The sequence below is a fragment of the Mesocricetus auratus genome, unplaced genomic scaffold, assembly GCF_017639785.1.
Source record: "Mesocricetus auratus isolate SY011 unplaced genomic scaffold, BCM_Maur_2.0 Super-Scaffold_100021, whole genome shotgun sequence".
Taxonomy (NCBI): Eukaryota; Metazoa; Chordata; class Mammalia; order Rodentia; family Cricetidae; genus Mesocricetus; species Mesocricetus auratus.
Window position 1 is genome coordinate 26068634 of NW_024429202.1, and position 18660 is coordinate 26087293.

Consider the following 18660-nt stretch of genomic DNA (forward strand, 5'->3'; position numbering starts at 1 on the left):
TTTTGGAGGCTGTCGGTCCAGCCCGGCCTCAAATTCACAGAGATCCGCCTGCCTCTGCCTCCCGAGTGCTGGGATTAAAGGTGTGCGCCACCACCGCCCGGCTTCATGCCCATTTTTAATTCCTATCTTATAATAGTTACCACTGTACAATAGCAAATACACTTCAGTTGAAGGATAATAAGCAAACATTTGATTATGGTCATGGTGTTTAATCCCAGTAACAGAGACTTTAAAACAGGAACTGGTACAAGGTGTTGGGTATTGTTGTGAAAAACCTGACCATGTTGGTTGAGGAGGACTGTGGAAGGAGTTTGGAACCTTGGACAGGAAAAGCCATTGAGTCCTCAGAGTTGTGCTGTGGATGGTAAAGGTAAGTATAGAAGGTCATGAGCTGCAGGTGCCTGACACTGAGCTCTGCACTGTTCAACTCTGCTTTTGCTTTGATTTAAATGAAACTAACAGTGCACCGGTTCTTCCCTCTTGGAGTAAGAAGTGTGTAACTACACTTTATATAACAGGGTCACACAGTTTGCCCTCTTGGAGTAAGAAGTGTGTAACTACACTTTATATAACAGGGTCACACAGTTTGAAATTTTATATAAGCTTTGGAACTGTACAAAGACTTTGGAAACTTTACAGAAACTGGATATTTTAGAAGAACTTTGAACTTTGAAAAGGACTTTGGATGTCTTAAACTGAATTGTGCAGGCTAGTCCTATATCAACAACACAAGCTAGTCATTTTTGAAGAGGGAACCTCAATTGAGAAATGTTCCATCAGATTGGCCTGCAAGTCTGTGGTGCAGTTTCTTGACTGATGATTGATGTGAGAGGGATGAGTTCACTACAGGTGGAACTATCCCTGGTCCTGTGTTCTCTAAGAAAGCAGGCTAAGCAAGCCATGAGGAACAAGCCAGTAAGCAGCACTCCTCAATGGCCTCTGCATCAGTTCCTGCCCTGCCTCCCTTCCAATGACAGACTGTGATGTGGAAGTACAGGCAAAATAAACCCTTTCCTCCCCAAGTTGCTTTTAGTCAGGATGTTTTCCCACAGCAATAGAAACTTTAATTAAAACAGGTGAGGTTTTATTTCATTCCCTGCTACTATACTGGTTTTAAGGGTTTGCTGAGTTGTTGTATTTGATATGGTTGCTCTTCCCCCAAATCCGGTTTGTTAATCTGTAGTTATGCTACCTTCCTCGCTATAAACATTCCACTATGAACTTCCTGCAGTGCTGGCATGGTTGTCACAAACTGCTTTTATTTGTATTTGTCCTTCAATTGTTTTATTTCTCCATCAATTTTGAAAGATAGCTTTGCAGTATATAACATTTTTGGTTCACAGATGTTTACTTTCAGAGCCTGAAACATCTTCATTCATTCTGGCATTTACACTTGCAAATGAAAAGCCTGGGGCAATTTTGATATTTCTGCCTCTGTATGGAATTGGTGTTTTTCTCCTAGTTTTAGGGTTGTTTCTTACTTTGTATTTTTGATACCCTAACTATAAAATGTCATGGAGAAATTTTTCTCTGGTCATATCTACTTAGAGTTCTATAAGCATCATGTGTTAGGATTATTTCTTTGTATTTTTTCACCCTAACTATAAAATGTCATGGAGAATTTCTTCTCTGCTCATATCTACTTAGAGTTCTATAAGCATCATGTGCTTGAAAGCCTATTTTTATTAATTTCTTAAGTTTTCTCCTGTAATTTCACCAGTCTGTCCATTCCATTCAGTTTTACCTCTGCTCCTTCTTCTATACCATTAGTACTCAAGTTTGGCCTCTTGAATATGTCCCAGACTTCTTGGAAATATTATTCATCTCTATGAATTACACCTTAATTATTTCCTTATATGTCTGCTTGTATTATTGTCCTGACTTTGTCCTCCATCCCTAAAGCTCGTTCTTCGGCATGTTCTTATCTGTTAATTCTGTTAATGTCTCTTGTGGTTTTTATCTGAGTATCTCCTTCCACGTTTCAATCTCCTTGCTATATTTTCCCTCCATATTTTGAACTTTCACCTCCAATTTATTAACTGTTATGTTCATTTTGAAGACTATCTTGTCAAAGTCATGGATAAATTTCTTAATTTATGCATCTATTTGACTCTTCTAAGTGATGGTTAATTCTTTTGAACAATAAGACTATAAATTTTTTCTCAGACATTTCGCAATTTCTGCAATTTTGAATTCCCTTATCAGGGATGAGTCTCGAGTGGTGGTGATGGCATATTCTTTGTATTGATAAGGTTCTCAGAATAAGGATGAATCAATATCATGTTCTGGCGGAATGCAGTACCTACCACCTCTGTGACATTTTTGTTTAATACATATCTTGAACTTAAACATACAGAAACAGTAAACAAAGCCAAACTGAGAACTCTTCTGTAAAATGCCTACTCTACAACATTCAAAAGTAAAAAAGTCCATGAAAAGTTACGGAGAGAGTAAGAATGAGTCCAGCCCCAGGGAGGCTACAGGACAACTAACAGCACATATATATGGGACTTAGGCTCAGACTCTGAAATAAACGATGGGACAGGTGAAAGTTAATTGGGTGCTGAGCCGTGGTGACAGCTCAATTGTGGCCATGCAGGAGAGTGTGTCACTGATGGGACTCACACCGAAAGGTGAAGAAGTCGCAAGACATCAGATTAGGGTCTCATTCTCATGTAGTTTACAGACAGTTACTGTTTTAAGCATATTTTTCCTGTAAGGTAGTGAACATTTCAAAATTTTTGAAGAATTTCATGTTGTAGGAAGAATGAGCAGAGGGGAAAGAGGACACATAACCATCTGCTACCAAGAAGCAAGGCTAGGTGCAATCTGTTGGAAAGGTATTGACTACAAACTTAGGAAAACAAAGAATTCTGTCTTTACTCTCCTCTATTTTCTACCCAGAGAAAGGGAGAAAAAGTAAAATCTTATGAAAATCTGCCATATGGTCTTCTTTCCATATTGTATGACCAATAAGATAAAGAGAAAATACACATACAACACTTTGAACTGTGTGAAAGACAAATGCCCAGCAAATGCTCCCCACAAAAGTTGTCTTCACGGCGAGTTTATAAAATGGACGGGTAAAAGACTTTAAAATGTGTTTGAAGCTTTGTAAAACACTAGTCAAAACTGGCTCTGAAACAACAGAAGGGTTTCTCGGCTGCTGACCCACTCCTTTGCTCACTCCTAACAACTGGTCCTCCACTTCCGTTGAGGACACTACCACTTGGGAACATGCAGAGTCTCTGGATCCCAGGAACCACCAAACAAAGCAGCAGAATCACAGCCTTAGGCTGGGCAATCCTTTTGGCCATGATAATTGGCTAGGTATACAGACAGTCTGGATAATGCCACCCAAGTTTTGACGTGTTGAAGCTGTAGCTGGCACTCCTTCATAATGTGAATATATTTGGAGATGGGACCACTGCAGACACAGTAGAGCAGGCGGCCTAATCCAAAATAACTGGTATTATTATAAAAGGTAGAAATTTGGGACACCTATGGATAGTTTCACATGAAGAATACAGTTCTGTTGTCAAATACCAATAACTCAAAGAGAGATATGAAAAACCCTTCCCCAACAGTTCAGAGGAGAATAGTCCTGCTCGTACCTCAATCCCAAATTTCTACCCTCTGTAATCAGGAGACAGTGAATGTTTCTTCTGAGACCCCCAGTTTATAGTACTTTGACAAAGCAGCCCTAAGGAAGTGATCCAGCTTGTACGTTAAGCCATTTCAAGCACAACAAAGTCTAAGACAAAGAACAGAATTCAAGGACACAAAAGAAGCTTGTGTGGAAGGTATGTTACAGGGATATGATGTCTGACCCACTTTCGTTACTATGAACAAAGCCTAACCAAGGACGAAGCATATGTACATGTGTACAGGTAAAGACAACTGCAGAGAAACAGCTGGAACGCCAATGGGGACACCAGCGTCACTCATACTTGACTTCTTGAATTTATGGACTAACACACTCCATTATTGTTTAAGATACCACAGATTTGTTTCTATGACCAGCAACTGGGGAGCTAGCGTAGAAAGTAGTGTGAGTTATAATCTCTAAAGCAGGGAAGTATCAGGATGTGCCACCATCTTGAAGCTTTCAGAAACTTGGTGATGGCTTTGGTGACTATGGAGAATAGAAGCCACTACTAGGATTTAGTGGGCAGCATTAACAGAAAAGAAAAGAACATACCTGTTTCACACAAAGACATGCTATCCAAAACATTGACAGAGAAATGGATTGATTGAAACACAAGAACCACAAAAGGAGAATGCCAACCAATAGACAAACAGGTTCATACTGGTGAAGTCACTATTCTTATTCATAAATACATTGTAGGATGGAGCAAATCACAGAGAAATGAAGAAACAATTTAAGAGTACCAACCATAATAAAGATTTATAATGCATCATGGAATTAGAGATAAAGAATATTGAAAGCTAACTAAATACTTACTCAGAGCTGAAGAGTATAATTCAGTAGTAGACCATGGGTTAGCACACACACAAGGCCTTCAGTTCCATCATTAACACCACATGCCCACACATGCAAATTTGCACGGGAAAACAGATGCTTCTATAAACTGTCTCGCCTAATAAAATAGTTGATATCTTAGCCTTCCCAAATGCTAACATAACTGAATGACGCATGCTTAAGTGACCCTAGAGAGTCAATAATAAGAATTATTTGTCAGAAAACACTACAATTTTTTAAAGATTTATTTATTTATTTTATATATATAGTGTTCTGCCTGAATGTATGCTTGCACACCAGAAGAGGGCACCAGATCTCATTACTAATGGTTGTGAGCCACCATGTGGTTGCTGGGAATTGAACTCAGAACCTCTGGAAGAACAAGCCAGTGCTCTTAACGTCTGAGCCATCTCTCCAGCCCAAAACACTACAAGTTCATCTCAAAAGGAAAGGGCACCCCCATATGCTTATACAACTATTACATAAAGCTCCATGATTGTCCTTTGACGCTGACACTCTTCCACATTAAAAACAAAAAAGCATTCAAAAAAAAAAAACAGAAGTGACCTAGGTTAAAAACCAAGTATCATCACTCTGAATTTCACAAACTGATTATACTGTCATTTATTCAGCACAGCTCTTTGAATGCCAGTAATTCTGGGCTATTTATTCAGTAGTAGCCTATCACTGTTTTTAGTACTTACATATAAACACTTTCTCCTAGGGCTGAGGGCACACAGCCCAGTCATAGATGACTTCCTAGCAAGGACAAGGCCCTAGGTTCCAACTCCCTACACTACAAAATAAGAACACCAAAGCTTGCTTTGACAATGCCCTCTACTGATAAAAACATAGCAATTCATAATAGAAATCTAGAGGTTGTTTCCACCAACGGCCACGGTGCTTTTAAGAACCACATATACAGGCCATCCCCAAGCAGAAATGATTTAATGAACAACCTACAGAGGCCACTGCCATAATTAGTCAACTACCCATTAGTGCTATTAGAAGAAGCAATTCTAGAAGTAACAAAACCATGTGTAGAGACGAACACATTAAAAACCTAGGATTCCACAATTAACAACACAATACCATAGGCAATTGAAATGTCACCATGAAAATTAAAAGAACACAAAACAGAATCACCAGGGATTTATAATGATGTTAAATAAAGACATAAAGGGGGACACTTACTGCCAAAGCTTTAGACAGCGTGGCTCTGAACTCATTCAGGATGATGGCCACGATGTCTTTCAGCGGCACGTAAGCAAGGCCATCTTCCAAATAGACTTTCCTTCCCCTGAACAGGTCCAGAGCGTCAGCAAAGGGGATCTGGGTTCAGAGTGAAACAGGGAAACAGATCAGTGCCTACTGTTAGGAGGTCCTGAGACATCAAACGTTAAGTCAAACAAAACCCATTAGTCCCAACAGCTCCAAGAAGAAAAGAGGAAAAAAAATGTATTCCTTAAAACCAAACAGCTAGCATTAGGAAGAATTAACAGGATACAAATAAATGCTTCAGAGTACATGTTTCAAAAGACAGTAATAATAAAGAACCTAAAAGGAATGTTTCCTTTTACTAATAACCTCTAAATTTCTGAATTATAAACCCCGAAATTTCAAACTTCTACTTCAAAGTCTCTAAACATGTTATAGTCACCTCGTGACTATAGGCATTTCGGTTGGATCGGGATGGGACAGGTATCCTGGCACTCAGGAGTCACAGAATACTGAGTGTTACACAGCTCAGATGGAAAGGTATCCTGGAGCTCGGGAGCCAAGGACCACCACAGGCAGCAGTAAGCTTAGCAGCTTACAGCCTTTCCCAGTGTATCAGCTCTGCTCCGGCAGGACAGGGTCTTCCAGCTGGGGATGTTAGCCCAGTACAGCAGTTTTGCTCTGGCAGGAGGTTTCTCGGGCCAAGTTGCTACAGTTCAGTGGAGAGGGAGAGCCGAGAGCGGAGTGTAACTTCGCTCTGCCAAGGGAAGGTTTCCCTGGCAAAAGTGTTATAGCCCTGCTCACTCTGCTCTACCCACAAAGGAGTTTATTGGGAGGGAAGGATCCAGGAGAGTGGCTGCCCACTGCCAGAGTGGCAGACGACAGCCTGGTAGAGCGAACAGCCACAAGCTGAACAGACACAGGGTTTATATAGGGTTTCCAGGGTGGCAATTGGTCAGATTTTAGTGCTGAGCTCAGATTGGCTAGAGCTCTGCTCGAGGATTGGTTAGTTTTCTGCACAGGATTAGGGTCAGATTTGGCTCTGGTTTCAGGGCCAAAGTGTGTTTCTTTCACTGGTCCTTTTTAGCCTTTTGGCTCCAATTTTAGGGCCAGGGTGCATTTCTTTCACTGACTCTGATCCCAGGGACAAAGTGTGTTCCTTTGGCACTGGTTTTAGGGTCAGGGTACATTTCTTTAGTTCTGGTTGCAGGGCCAAAGTGTGTTTCTTTGGCTCTGCTCAGGGTGTGTTTCTTTGACTGGTCCCTTTTCCCTACAGTGACAGATTCAGATTCTGTGTCAAACTGTGTTCTTCTCATTTTTATCTTTAAAAAGTGCCTCATGCTACAAATTACTTGCAATTGAAGTTAATCCCAAATCTGCTCATCTAAGTCTATGCTCCTCCACTGGAGAAGAGCAGGTGAAGAGCTTCTCTCAGCATCGAGAAGCTGAGATAATGAACCCTCAGCTTCGCTGGTAAATGTCTGCCCATATATGTAAGCACTTATTTTAAAATGAAACAGGATCAAGTCCTATGAATTATCCCACCATCTAAGAGATAAACATAGTATGATCTCAGTTGAGTGTAAAAACTGTCATTCTGGAAAATCTTTTTTCATTCTTTTGAAAATGAAGCAAAAATTTCTATGAAAAGTTTCCCAAACTGTCTACTCATTCAGTCTTGGGTGACACTGAAGTCTGTCTGGTTATGATTTTGTGCATCTGATGACACCTCACACCCTAAACAGACCGTGTATCCTTTAAATGTATTTTTTAAATATGTTGTATATGTGTGTTTGTGTGGGTATGTGAGCACATTAGTACCCTGTCCAGAATCCAGACAGGGTATTGAATCCCCAGTAGCTGGACTTACAGGCAATCGTGAGCTATCCAACATGGATTCTGGGAACCAAACCTGGGTCCTCTAGTGGAGCAATACATGTTCATAACTAACCATGGAGGCATGTCTCCAGCCTGCGGTCACAGGTCTTTTAACTAGAAAGCTTTGAACAAATGGACTGCTTTCCATGACTACAACATAGTCCATGTCTTCAAAGAGCTCGTAATTTATTTAAGGACAGAAAAAAATACCTGTGGAACAACAAACAGCTCCACAGGGAGCCATGTGTGCTACGGCATGCAGCAGGTGGTGCGCAAACCCAGCAGAGGCGCGGGGGAGAAGGGTCAGTGCGGCGCACACAAGAGCAGAGGACAGCATTTGGAATCCAAACCTACAATCTAGTCTAGTCTGTTACTGGCTTATGATTCAGTGAGTGGAAGAAATTCCTCTGGACCTCAGAAGACAAATCCGCAAACCCGGGAAAAGAAAGGAACAGAAGCTAAATGACCCTCCCGTGTACTTTGCTGCACCGTCTAGGCCTCTGGCTTACTGTGGAAACTAACCACAGTGCAAACAGAAATGCCCAAGCAGAAGCAACAGATGCTGTGATGTCCGGCAATGCAAATGTGTGCTGTGAGTCAAAGGCCAATCCTCGTACACTAAGCTTGGAAGGAGGCTAGAAGAAAAAAGTACAGAGAGCGAATGTGGAGGCAAGACTTCATGCATTCAGCCTGGACGTGGCCTTTAAACCCAGCTATTCAGGAGACTGAGGCAGGAGGATCGTAAATTCAAGTCCTGCCTAGGCAAGGCCAACTTGGTCAACTTGCTGAGACAAAAACTAAAAATAGAGAATAAAAACAGGATAAGTAGGTAAGAAAGGTGTACTTCCGAGTTTACCATGACTGACTGTCCATCATTTCCAAAGGCAACTATGATATGGCAGTTACTAAGTTTTCAGTTAATTTCAGATTTCCCTCTTCCCCTTCACAAATATTTATTCCCAAGCTATCTTCACATCCAGAAGGTCTCTGTGCTGAGGGGACAGAGGAAACCAAGGTGGCCCAGCACAGAGGCTGGACTATGTTCAGGAAGGCATCCCCATAGGAAAGCAAGTTGGCTCACAGTGTCAGAGCCCAGATGACTATTAGATGTAATGAGACTACGCAAAACCAAATGCCAAAGCGTGTAAGAGCCCAAGAACTGCCAAGGGGGTTGTGTTAGTTAGGGTTCTACTACTGAGACAAAACACCATGACCTAAAAGCAAGTTGGGGGGGAAAGGGTTTATTTGGCTTATACTTCCACATTGCTGTTCATCACCAAAGGAAGTCAGGACAGGAACTCAAGCAGAGCAGGAACCTGGGAGGCAGGAGCTGATGATGCAGAGACCAAGGAAGGCTGCTGCTTACTGGCTTGCGCTCCATGACTTACCCAGCCTACTTTCTTACAGAACCCAGGACCAGCAGCCCAGGGACAGCACCACTCTCGATGCGCTGTGTCCGCCCCCACTGATCAAAAAGAAAATACCTTACAGCTAGAGCTCAGGGAGGCATTTCCTCAATCCGGGCTCCTTCCTTTCCAATGTCTCTAGCTTGTGTCAAACTGATATAAAACCAGCCAGTACAGGAGTTTCTGACAAAGCACCAATTAAAGAGTGTTAGAGAAGAGAAAGGAAGCCACACACCATATGCAGGAGCCCAAGCAATGCCCTAAGGTTTTCCTTCAACAGAATAGCCTGGGGTGCAGTCAGAACCCCAACAGAGTGAGGAGGATATCTGTGTGGAGGGTGTCACACAGGAAGTGGGAGGGGCTACACAGGTGTCTGAGTTAAAATGCAGGTAAAGTGAAGCATGACACTTCTGCAAATGTTTACATACCTTATAAACGGACTCCGATTCCCACTTAACCCCACTTAGGCTTGGCGAGGATGCCATGATGTCCTGTTCTCGAAGAGTCTTCTCTTCATCACTTATCTAAGAGGAAACACACTTTATGAGGCATTAAAATTTACATTTCTTCAGTTCCAATAAAGCATTTTCCTACTGTAGAGAATATTCCACACTTTTATAAAAAACATGTTAGTATACTAATTATCTTGCCATTTCAAATGACTGCTAAATCATTATTACTCCTAGTGAAGGCAAAATGTGGAAGAAAATTTAACTTTAATATTTTTCACGGTTTCTTTTTCTGCCAATATCTAAAGAGATACATAGAAAGAACAGCAGCAAAGGGCCTATGGATGTAGCTCAGTTGATGGTGTGCTGACTGGGTGTGACTGTGCTCAGTTCCCAGCAATACAGAAGCCCGGGCATGGAGGCATGCTTATATGCCAGAACACAGAGGTGGAGGCAGCAGGATCAGAAATTTAAGGTCACTCTTGTCGACAAAATGAGTTTAAGATGAACTTGGGCTACATAAAATAGTCTTTCAAAGTAAAAATAAGAGTAGAGAAGAGAAGTGTAATAATCTGAGGGAAAGAACCATAAAAAGTTTATGCATAGTGACGCCTATCATCTCAGAACTAGGGAGGCTGGGAACCACAGCATGAGTTCATGGCCAACCTGAACTACATAGTGAGATCCTAACTTTTAAAAAAATCAAGTTACAAAAGACTAAATGTGAACATTAACCAAATCAAGAGTTAGTTAGCTTATTTCTCAGACTTTTAATCACATATAATACTTGAAACTTACAATATTACTTTTTCAAGGAACTAGCATTTCATTACCTTGTGCTGATTATGTCCTCATTTAAAAAAAAAAAACTGATAGCTCTGAGTAAATGACTCAGCAGTTAAGAGCACTGACTGATCTTCCAGAGGACCTGGATTCATTTCCCAGCACCCAACAGTGGCTAGCAATCTTCTGCAAGTACAGTTCCAGGGGATCTGACACCCTCTTGTGGCCTCCACAGGCACTGCACACATGTGGTGCACAGGCAGACATGCAGGCAAACACCATACACACATTTTTAAAATCTTTTAAAAAGAGAAAGCAACTCTCTCCCAACTAAAAGATGAGGAAGGGGGGCTGGAGAAGATGGCTCAGAGGTTAAGAGCTCTTCCAGAAGACCCAAGTTCGATTCCCAGTACCCACATGGCAGCACACAACTGTCTGTAACTCCAGTTCCCAGGGAACGCACACCTCCACACCAATACACATAAAATAAAGTTAAATTATAAAAAGAATAATAAATAAAAAATAAAAATAAAAGAAGGTACAGAAATGAAGATAAAGGTGGATCACAAGTGAATACTGAAAAAAAAGGCTGTATCATATGAAATCCTCATTACTCCTTACCTGCACCTGCTATAACACACCATGACTTTCATCTGTGACTTCGCAAAGATTTCTCTCTCTGAAACACCACTCCATATCTTATATTTCTACTGGAAGACTTTTATACAACTCACACATCACCTCTGCAGTTTCCCACAGATCCCCAGCCAGCACTATTCTTATTCTCTGCCTATATATAAAACCACACGCCTCAACAATGAACATTGCAGTATACTTATGCTACAGCAGAGGGGTCATAATTATGTGTTTTTACTGGAACATGAACCTAAGTATAAATGTGTTCTGTTATATTCCCAGTTTTTATTACAATACATGGCAAAATGTTTCCTGTCTAACATATACAAACTACTGAAGGTGACAGTATTCAACCTAAGAAATTCAGAAAAATATAGAACAAGTGGGAAAAAATGCTGTATAATGAAATACCAAAGGACTAAAATTATCAGTGGGAGATTATGAAAAATATATAATTTATCAAAAGATAAAAACCATTAATCTGCATAAGGAGAGAAATATTCAAATATATACTAATTAGAAGCACATCAAGGATTACCAAGAGCACAAAAAAATCATAGTAAAATAACCTAGAATTAGAAGACAGTGGTAGAAATGGAGACCAAAAAAAAAGGAGTAATTAAGAACGATACACACAAAATAAGTCAAATATTATGAAGTCATGACTGGGTCAATGTAATAATAAATAGCACCACCCTTAAATAAAAGTATTCCTTCACAAGTTAACCAACTTACCTGAACTCCTATAGCACACCACGCCTTTCACCTCTACACATTTCTATCTGTAAGCACCCTTCCATATCTAATAGTCACATGAGTAGTTAAATAATTAAAGGACTATAACTGTTCTATCAATTTAAGGAGGTATCCACTTTCATTTTTTTGGGGGGGGTTTGTGTGTGTGTGTGTGTGTGTGTTTTGGTTTTTTTTTTTTTTTTGCTTCAGCTGCTGTTACCGACATTCAGGTGGACACCATAGCAACAGGCCTGGAGGCACCGCAGCAGCCGAATGGAAGGTGGGGACTGGGGGTGGCTGTCTGCATTGACAGCTGAGTGGGGTGCACAAGGAGAAGTGGGGGGAGGCCAAGGCTGTTGGGGAAGCAAGTCAGGCCGAGGGCCAAAGGCTATCTACACTGGACCCTGGGCCCTGGGCCCTACTCTTGCTGTCTTCTGACTTCTTTCCAGGCCTGGGAGTTCTCTGGGTAACTTCCTATAGGCGCAAAGAACACAGGGATATTGCTGCCCTCTTGTGATAAAGCCAGAGGGTTGACTATTCTGCGTTCCTCTGAGAGCAACGTGGGGAGGAAAGGGTTGATTTGGCTTACAGCTTACAGCCTGTTATCAAGGGCCCCCAGGACAGGACCTCAAGGCAGGAGCAGGCAGAAACTGACGCAGGGACCATGGAGGAGGTTGCTTCCTGCCTTGCTTTTCCATGGCTGGTTCAGCTTGCTCAGCCCAGAGCCATTTGCCCACGAGTGGCACCACTCAATGGGACAGGCTTTCCCCCCCAATCATAATCTCCTACAGCCGTGCCTGCAGGCCATCTGACAGGCCTGTTCTCCAATGAGGTTCCTCTTCCCAGATACTGGTGTCTGGATAGCTGTCAGGTTGACAAAAACTAATCAGCACAAGAATCGAAAGCACTTGAATCAGGGTGCGTGAGAAACAATCCCAAACACAGTTTTGATAACAAATAAAAAATAAAAACAAATATAAGAACTAGCTCAAAAAGGTCTCAAGATACAGCTCAGTGGTGGAGTATGTACCTAGTATGTACAGAGATCTTAGGTGATATCTCCAGCACCCCCCTCTCAAAAAAAAATTTCTATGAACCACAATATTCAAAATTAAAATCTCATGGAGAGTAGAATAAACAAACCAGACTAGGGAAGCATCAACCTGGAAGTTAACGGTTCATAAGAAACCATCTGTAGCTGCTAGCAAGAAGAAAGAAGAAAATGAATGAGCTGTAAAAACTAATACCAGAGAGCCAAAAGAATCCGTAGTTTAACGTAACGATGGCAGAGAATTCTCCAATATATAGACACCATCTATATATTTAAGAAGCCTAGTGAAACCTACGCAGGATAATTAAAAAGAATTCCACTCTAGCTGAGGATGTTTAAATCAAACAGAAGTAAATCAAACAAATCCTACCAGGAGCTTTCGGAGAGCTTTAAATGAGCAGAATAGGGCTGGAGAGATGGCTCAGCCGTTAAGAGCACTGACTGCTCTTCCACAGGACTTGGGTTCAATTGCCAGCACCCACATGGCAGCTCACAACTGTCTATATCCCCAGTTCCAGAAGTCCTCTCCTGGCTTCCACAGGCACCAGACACAGACAGACATGCAGTCAAAATACTCACAGACATAAAATATATTAAAAAAAAAAAAAGAGCAGAGTGGCTATCTTATCAAACACAGCACTTCCCAACGGCAAACATGAACGACAGACAGCAGGATGGTAGAACTTAACATGCTAAAAAACGGTATCTGTCAACACAGTGCTCTCTACCTAAGACATCTTCCAATAAGGAGGACTATCTGTTTCCATGGCTTTGGAAGAACAAAGCATTTTCATCCAACCCCAGCTCCAGATTAAAACAAACAAGGTGGGGGAATAAAACCTAAAAACATCCTTCAAACTCAGCAGCTTAACACCACCTGGGTGTCTGTGCAAAGAACACTTGGCATTTCCCTGAGTTCCCTTGATGGAAAGTGCTTTTGAGTCACTAATGCATTATTTACATAACTGTCCTGGCTCCTCAGTAGATGAAAGCGTAAGAGACCCTTACATTCTTTTCTTGATGTTTACTTACTATATTATTTGATGTACATAGTGTTTTGCCAGCCAGCAATTGTGTATGTGCCCACACAGGTCACAAGAGGGCATTGAATCCCCTGGAACTAGAATTACATATGGTTGTAAGTGCCATGTAGGGGTGCTGAGAATCTTCTGAAAGAGCAGCAAGTAATCTTAACCAGCACCCATTTGCAGTCTTTATTGGATCTCCTGCCTGCACACCCACACTTTATCCTGTTTGGGAAATATTTATTTAACTACAATGGCAGGAGTTGAGAGACTAATCTGCAATATCGTAATTCATTTTACCCCATTTTTATTCCAATAATTTAAAATAAACTATTCATTAACAAACCTTCTGGGGGCTAGAGAGATGGCTCGGAGGTTAAGAGCACTGGCTGTTCTTCCAGAGGACCTGGGTTCAATTCCCAGCACAACTGTCTGTTACTCCAGTTCCCCGGGATCTGACACCTTCAAGCTAATAAATTATTTATAAAAACTTTTTAAAATCCTCTGCTTACATCATTAAACTTGCAATAAGTAAACATTATAAGAGAAAAACTTTAGCGAAAGGTAGCATGCGTTACAAGTCACTTGAAGCTGATTTCCACACATTTATTAATAAACTAGGTGAATCAAGTCTTTGAAATCTGTAACTGTTCCTTTAATTCCAAACTATCCCAAGATCTCAGTCAACTGGCAGAATGCCTGCTTCTCTACACAGTTCTCTGTTACTGAGCTTCTCATTTTCTTCTTTATGACGCATCCTTATGTTATCTACTGCAATAACCTTTTGGTGCACAATTAAAAACCTTCCAAACTCTATCTTCTTTGAGGTTCCAACTGGCAAATGGTTTCCAAAAAAAGAGAGAGACAGAGAGAAAGTAATTTTCTTTCCCCATTTTTACAATGCAGCCCCATAGACAACTGTTAAGAGCACTGACTGATTCTATGTCTTTAAACTACAGAAGGCTTGGTCATTTTCAAGTTTCTTAGCCAACAGACGGCCAAACTCTGATTAATGAAAAGCATGATGATATCTGAAGTTACCCAGCGCCACCAGTTATCAGGACACTAAAGCATATCGCTTCACTAACAAAGGAGGAAATGTGGGAAGTGTTGTGAACTGAGAGCATTGCTGCAGCCATATTGATTCTGGAAAACAGAAAATGAAATAAAAGCTCACAGAAAAGTAAGGCCAAGAAAAATAAATGGGTCTGCAATTACCTTCTCTTGCCAACTATAATAAACCAAATCTCTATCAATTTATTTTAGTAAGTTGGGAATTATTAAATGTACATTTCCACGGTATTCAAATTCAAATGGATAGAACACTAACTTTGTCTTATACCTGGGCAAAGGGAAGAGAGTATTTACTCTAAGAGATGTCCAAATGTGCACACTGACACTGAAAACATTAGAAACCAGTTTTACAGTCCTGACAACGGTGTCCTATCTGCTGACCCAATTCAACACTTGAACACCTCAGACACTTGAAGGTGATGGATGACAAGCCATCTGTCAGGACTGCACCTCCTTTCTGCCAGTGAGACGCTACACTCCAGATTAACCCAGCACACAGAAACACCTTTCCTTTTTTTCTTAACTCACAGAATAGATCACTCTAGCATTAAGTTATTTTTACCCTGTTGTTTCCTAAAATTAGTACTTTCAGCCTCTACCAATGTATACACTCTCTCCCTCCCTCCCTCCCTCCCTCCCTCCCTCCCTCCCTCCCTCCCTCCCTCTCTCTCTCTCTCTCTCTCTCTCTCTCACACACACACACACACACATACATACACACACACACACACACACACACACACACACACACATACAAGACTGTTAAGTGGCTGAACAGATATGCACACTCTCACTTCGTTGTAAATAATGGATTGGAGAAGAGCTCATGAAGCCCTAACTTCAAGAGTGACAATGGAGCTGAATGGAGGTAGACACACTCCAACAGGTCTTTGGGCACAGAACTGACAGCTGGATTACAGCTTAACCCACCTGAGGCTAGGGAAATTCTTCCTGACATCTTACCCTCCAAATCTTTGGTATGCAAACTTGTGAATAACCCCAATAACCCCGCCATGCCTTACACTCACAACTAGCACACAGGTAACTTACTGATATGTGCTATTCCTTAAGTTAATGTCTTAATTAGTTTGACAAGTTGATTTGAAATAATGGTAGTCATTTCTGAAAGGTCCACTTAGGTAATCAGCATCTGCCTCTAATCAAACTGAAATGATTAACAAATTGCCTCTTTTAATTAGCATTTTACATAATTTAGGCAAATCCTTCTTAGTTTTAAAAAGGTGAAACAGAATTCATCAGTTAGAATTCCTCTAAATCTTGATTAATTATCTCCTTTAACCTGTATTAATTATCTAATTTTACGGCATGTACATTAAAAACAAAGAAATATAATTTAATTTTCACTTCTTGAAACTTAGCATTTTATAAAATTTAGGCTAATTCTACCCATATGGGAAAATTAATAGAAAACTCTAAAGTAAAACAGATTCAGGTTTTTAATCAACTCTCCAGAGTCATCTTTAGCCACAGTACTCTAACTGGCATTCCTCAAGAAGACAGGGGTGGAGGGGAGGAGGAAGGGCAGCGGTGAGGGGAGGAGGAAGGGCAGGGGTGAGGGGAGGAGGAAGGGCGGTGATGGGCACAAAGAAGAAAGCAGCGGGCTGGGCAGGAAGCAGCAGAGCCTCCATCACATCACCGGCTGAGTGCTCTCTAAAAAATAGCCTCTCCCTCACAGAACGATGCTGATTCTTAAGACCCCTGTATTTCTCCTCATAGCGTGGCCAGAACGTCCATATTCACTAACAAAAGCAAACAGCCCTGGGTTTGGCAAATACAAGTCAAACAGAAGTGAAACAGTCAAAGCTTAGAGGGTGGTGCAGGACGCCTACTTTGTTTCTAATATGTAGTGAGCTCCATTTCTGATGAAGATGGGGCTCTTCTTTGACAGGGAACTTCTAATCTAGAATCCAACTTCTTTTTTTTTTAATTCATTAAAATTTTTGTTTTGAATAGCTTCAATCAAAAAGATTTCATAAGGTTATTTACAATGCTGAATGTACAATTATAAATATTTACCTTTTTGACAACAGGGTACCATTCTTGAGCAGCAACACAATTTAAAAAATATAAAGATGTGGTATCATTTCTGATATATAAAGTTACTTTTAAAAAATCCACAGTCTTAGGGAATTCACAAATCATAACAGGAAGTAGCATTTATTAATTTCATGTGCACATAATTACCAAATTGTAATACATTAAAAATACGTGTAAATGCCCAGACTGTACAAAAGTTAATACCCTATCTTGTTAAAAAGTTCCCAGTAACCTCCCACCATAAATATAGAAAACCCCTTTCTTAGACACATCAAAACTGCATGCATGAACTGATGTTCTCTAGAGCCTGAAGCTGCTCCTCACTGTATGAGCTTTTGCTGTAGAATCTAACTTCTTACCGAAGACAGTAACAAGAAAATTCAAAAACAAATTTTCCACATGACAGACAGCAGCAACCTGTGAGAATCTGAAATAAATTGTGTCACTGACCTGCTAAAATACTGCCCCAAATGTGGAGACTCCTGTGTGTCTCATACACCTGACCTCAAAAAAAATGGCAAAAATAAAAGAAATGTAATCCTTTTGAGGACATACTAAAAAGAAAATAATATACAAATAATATACAAGCTAAAGGAAAACCAGGGCAGAGAGAACTAAATATGAGTGTTTTACCTTCTAAACCCGAATTCCAATCTACAACACCATCCCTGAAGAACGAATACCCACAGTCCAAGCCCCAGCATTCACTGATCAACCAAACACTTCAAACTATTTTAAGCACTTACTCAAATGGCAATACTTTTAATACAATTTACAATACTCTACTATACTCACTGGGAAAATATCAGTCTGTTCACTGACTAGAAAAACTGTAAGGACTGCTGAGTATTGAATCTAATCCTCAGTGCGACGGGGAGTCCACAGACTAATTTAGAGAGCCTCTGGCTTTGATGTGACATTAACACTTGTTCTCCTCACCTGAAAATACTGCTATCTCTTAAGACATTAACAGGACAACCAAAGCAAGTGTAAAAGTAAACTTCGAGTTACACATATACTGAACATTTCATTTCATTGAATTCGCTTACTACTGAATAACCTTCTAACCATTTCCTACAGAAGGAAGAAATGCGCGAACACACACACACACACACACACACACACACACACACCCCCTGCAGAGCACGAACTTCCTTTCATTATTTTCTCTTCTAATCGGAAAGGACCATTGGTTAACTGCGGTACTCTGGCTCCCCCAAATGACAGTTCTAGAGCACAGGAGTTCCTGGCACCCAAGAAAGAAATGCATGCCAAGTACAAGTGGGTTCCTTGAAGCCCATCTCCTTGAGAAAAAAAAATCTGTCAGAAATACATCCAATTTTAATATCATCACCTCTCGTTCACCCCACTCTCAGCCTCATCAAATAAAACATTTAATTTCACCCAAAAGGGGAAGGAATTTATGAGAAACAGAGAGACAAAATGAAGGTGGAGTTATGAGTCTGCATCAAGGGGGGGTTTAAAAGCCAGAACAAGGTAATCAAATGGAAGACAAAACACTGCACGTTTTCTCAAATAGAGGCAACCTAGATTACACTTAACCACACACACACACACACACACACACACACGCACACACACACTCACACACACACACACACAAATGGAGAAAGGGGACTCTAAAGGAAGGCAAACAGGAGAGGAGGAGAAATGAGAAAAAGAGGAAGAAGGAGCAAGCTGGCTAGAAACAGGCCAAGCTAAGGCCGGGTATTCATAAGAAAAATAAGCCGCCACATGTGATTTATTTGGAAACTGCGTGGCGGGCCCCCAGAAAGTAAGAGCAAAGAGTAACAAACATACAACAAAGTGACCAGCACCCCACGGCAACTCACAACTCCAGAAC

The 18660-nt window shown here is 40.9% G+C and overlaps 1 protein-coding gene across 2 annotated transcripts in view; it reads right to left on the minus strand.

Annotated features, from left to right (window-relative positions):
• Prim2 (DNA primase subunit 2) overlaps window positions 1-18660 on the minus strand; it is a 182814-nt gene that overhangs the window by 150095 nt on the left and 14059 nt on the right. For both annotated transcript variants that reach the window (XM_021230328.1, XM_013117302.2), the window contains exons 6-7: window positions 9414-9509; window positions 5678-5815 (exon numbers count right to left, since the gene is read on the minus strand). In XM_021230328.1, coding sequence (XP_021085987.1) covers window positions 5678-5815; window positions 9414-9509 — 234 coding nt within the window. The remainder of the gene's footprint in view (window positions 1-5677; window positions 5816-9413; window positions 9510-18660) is intronic.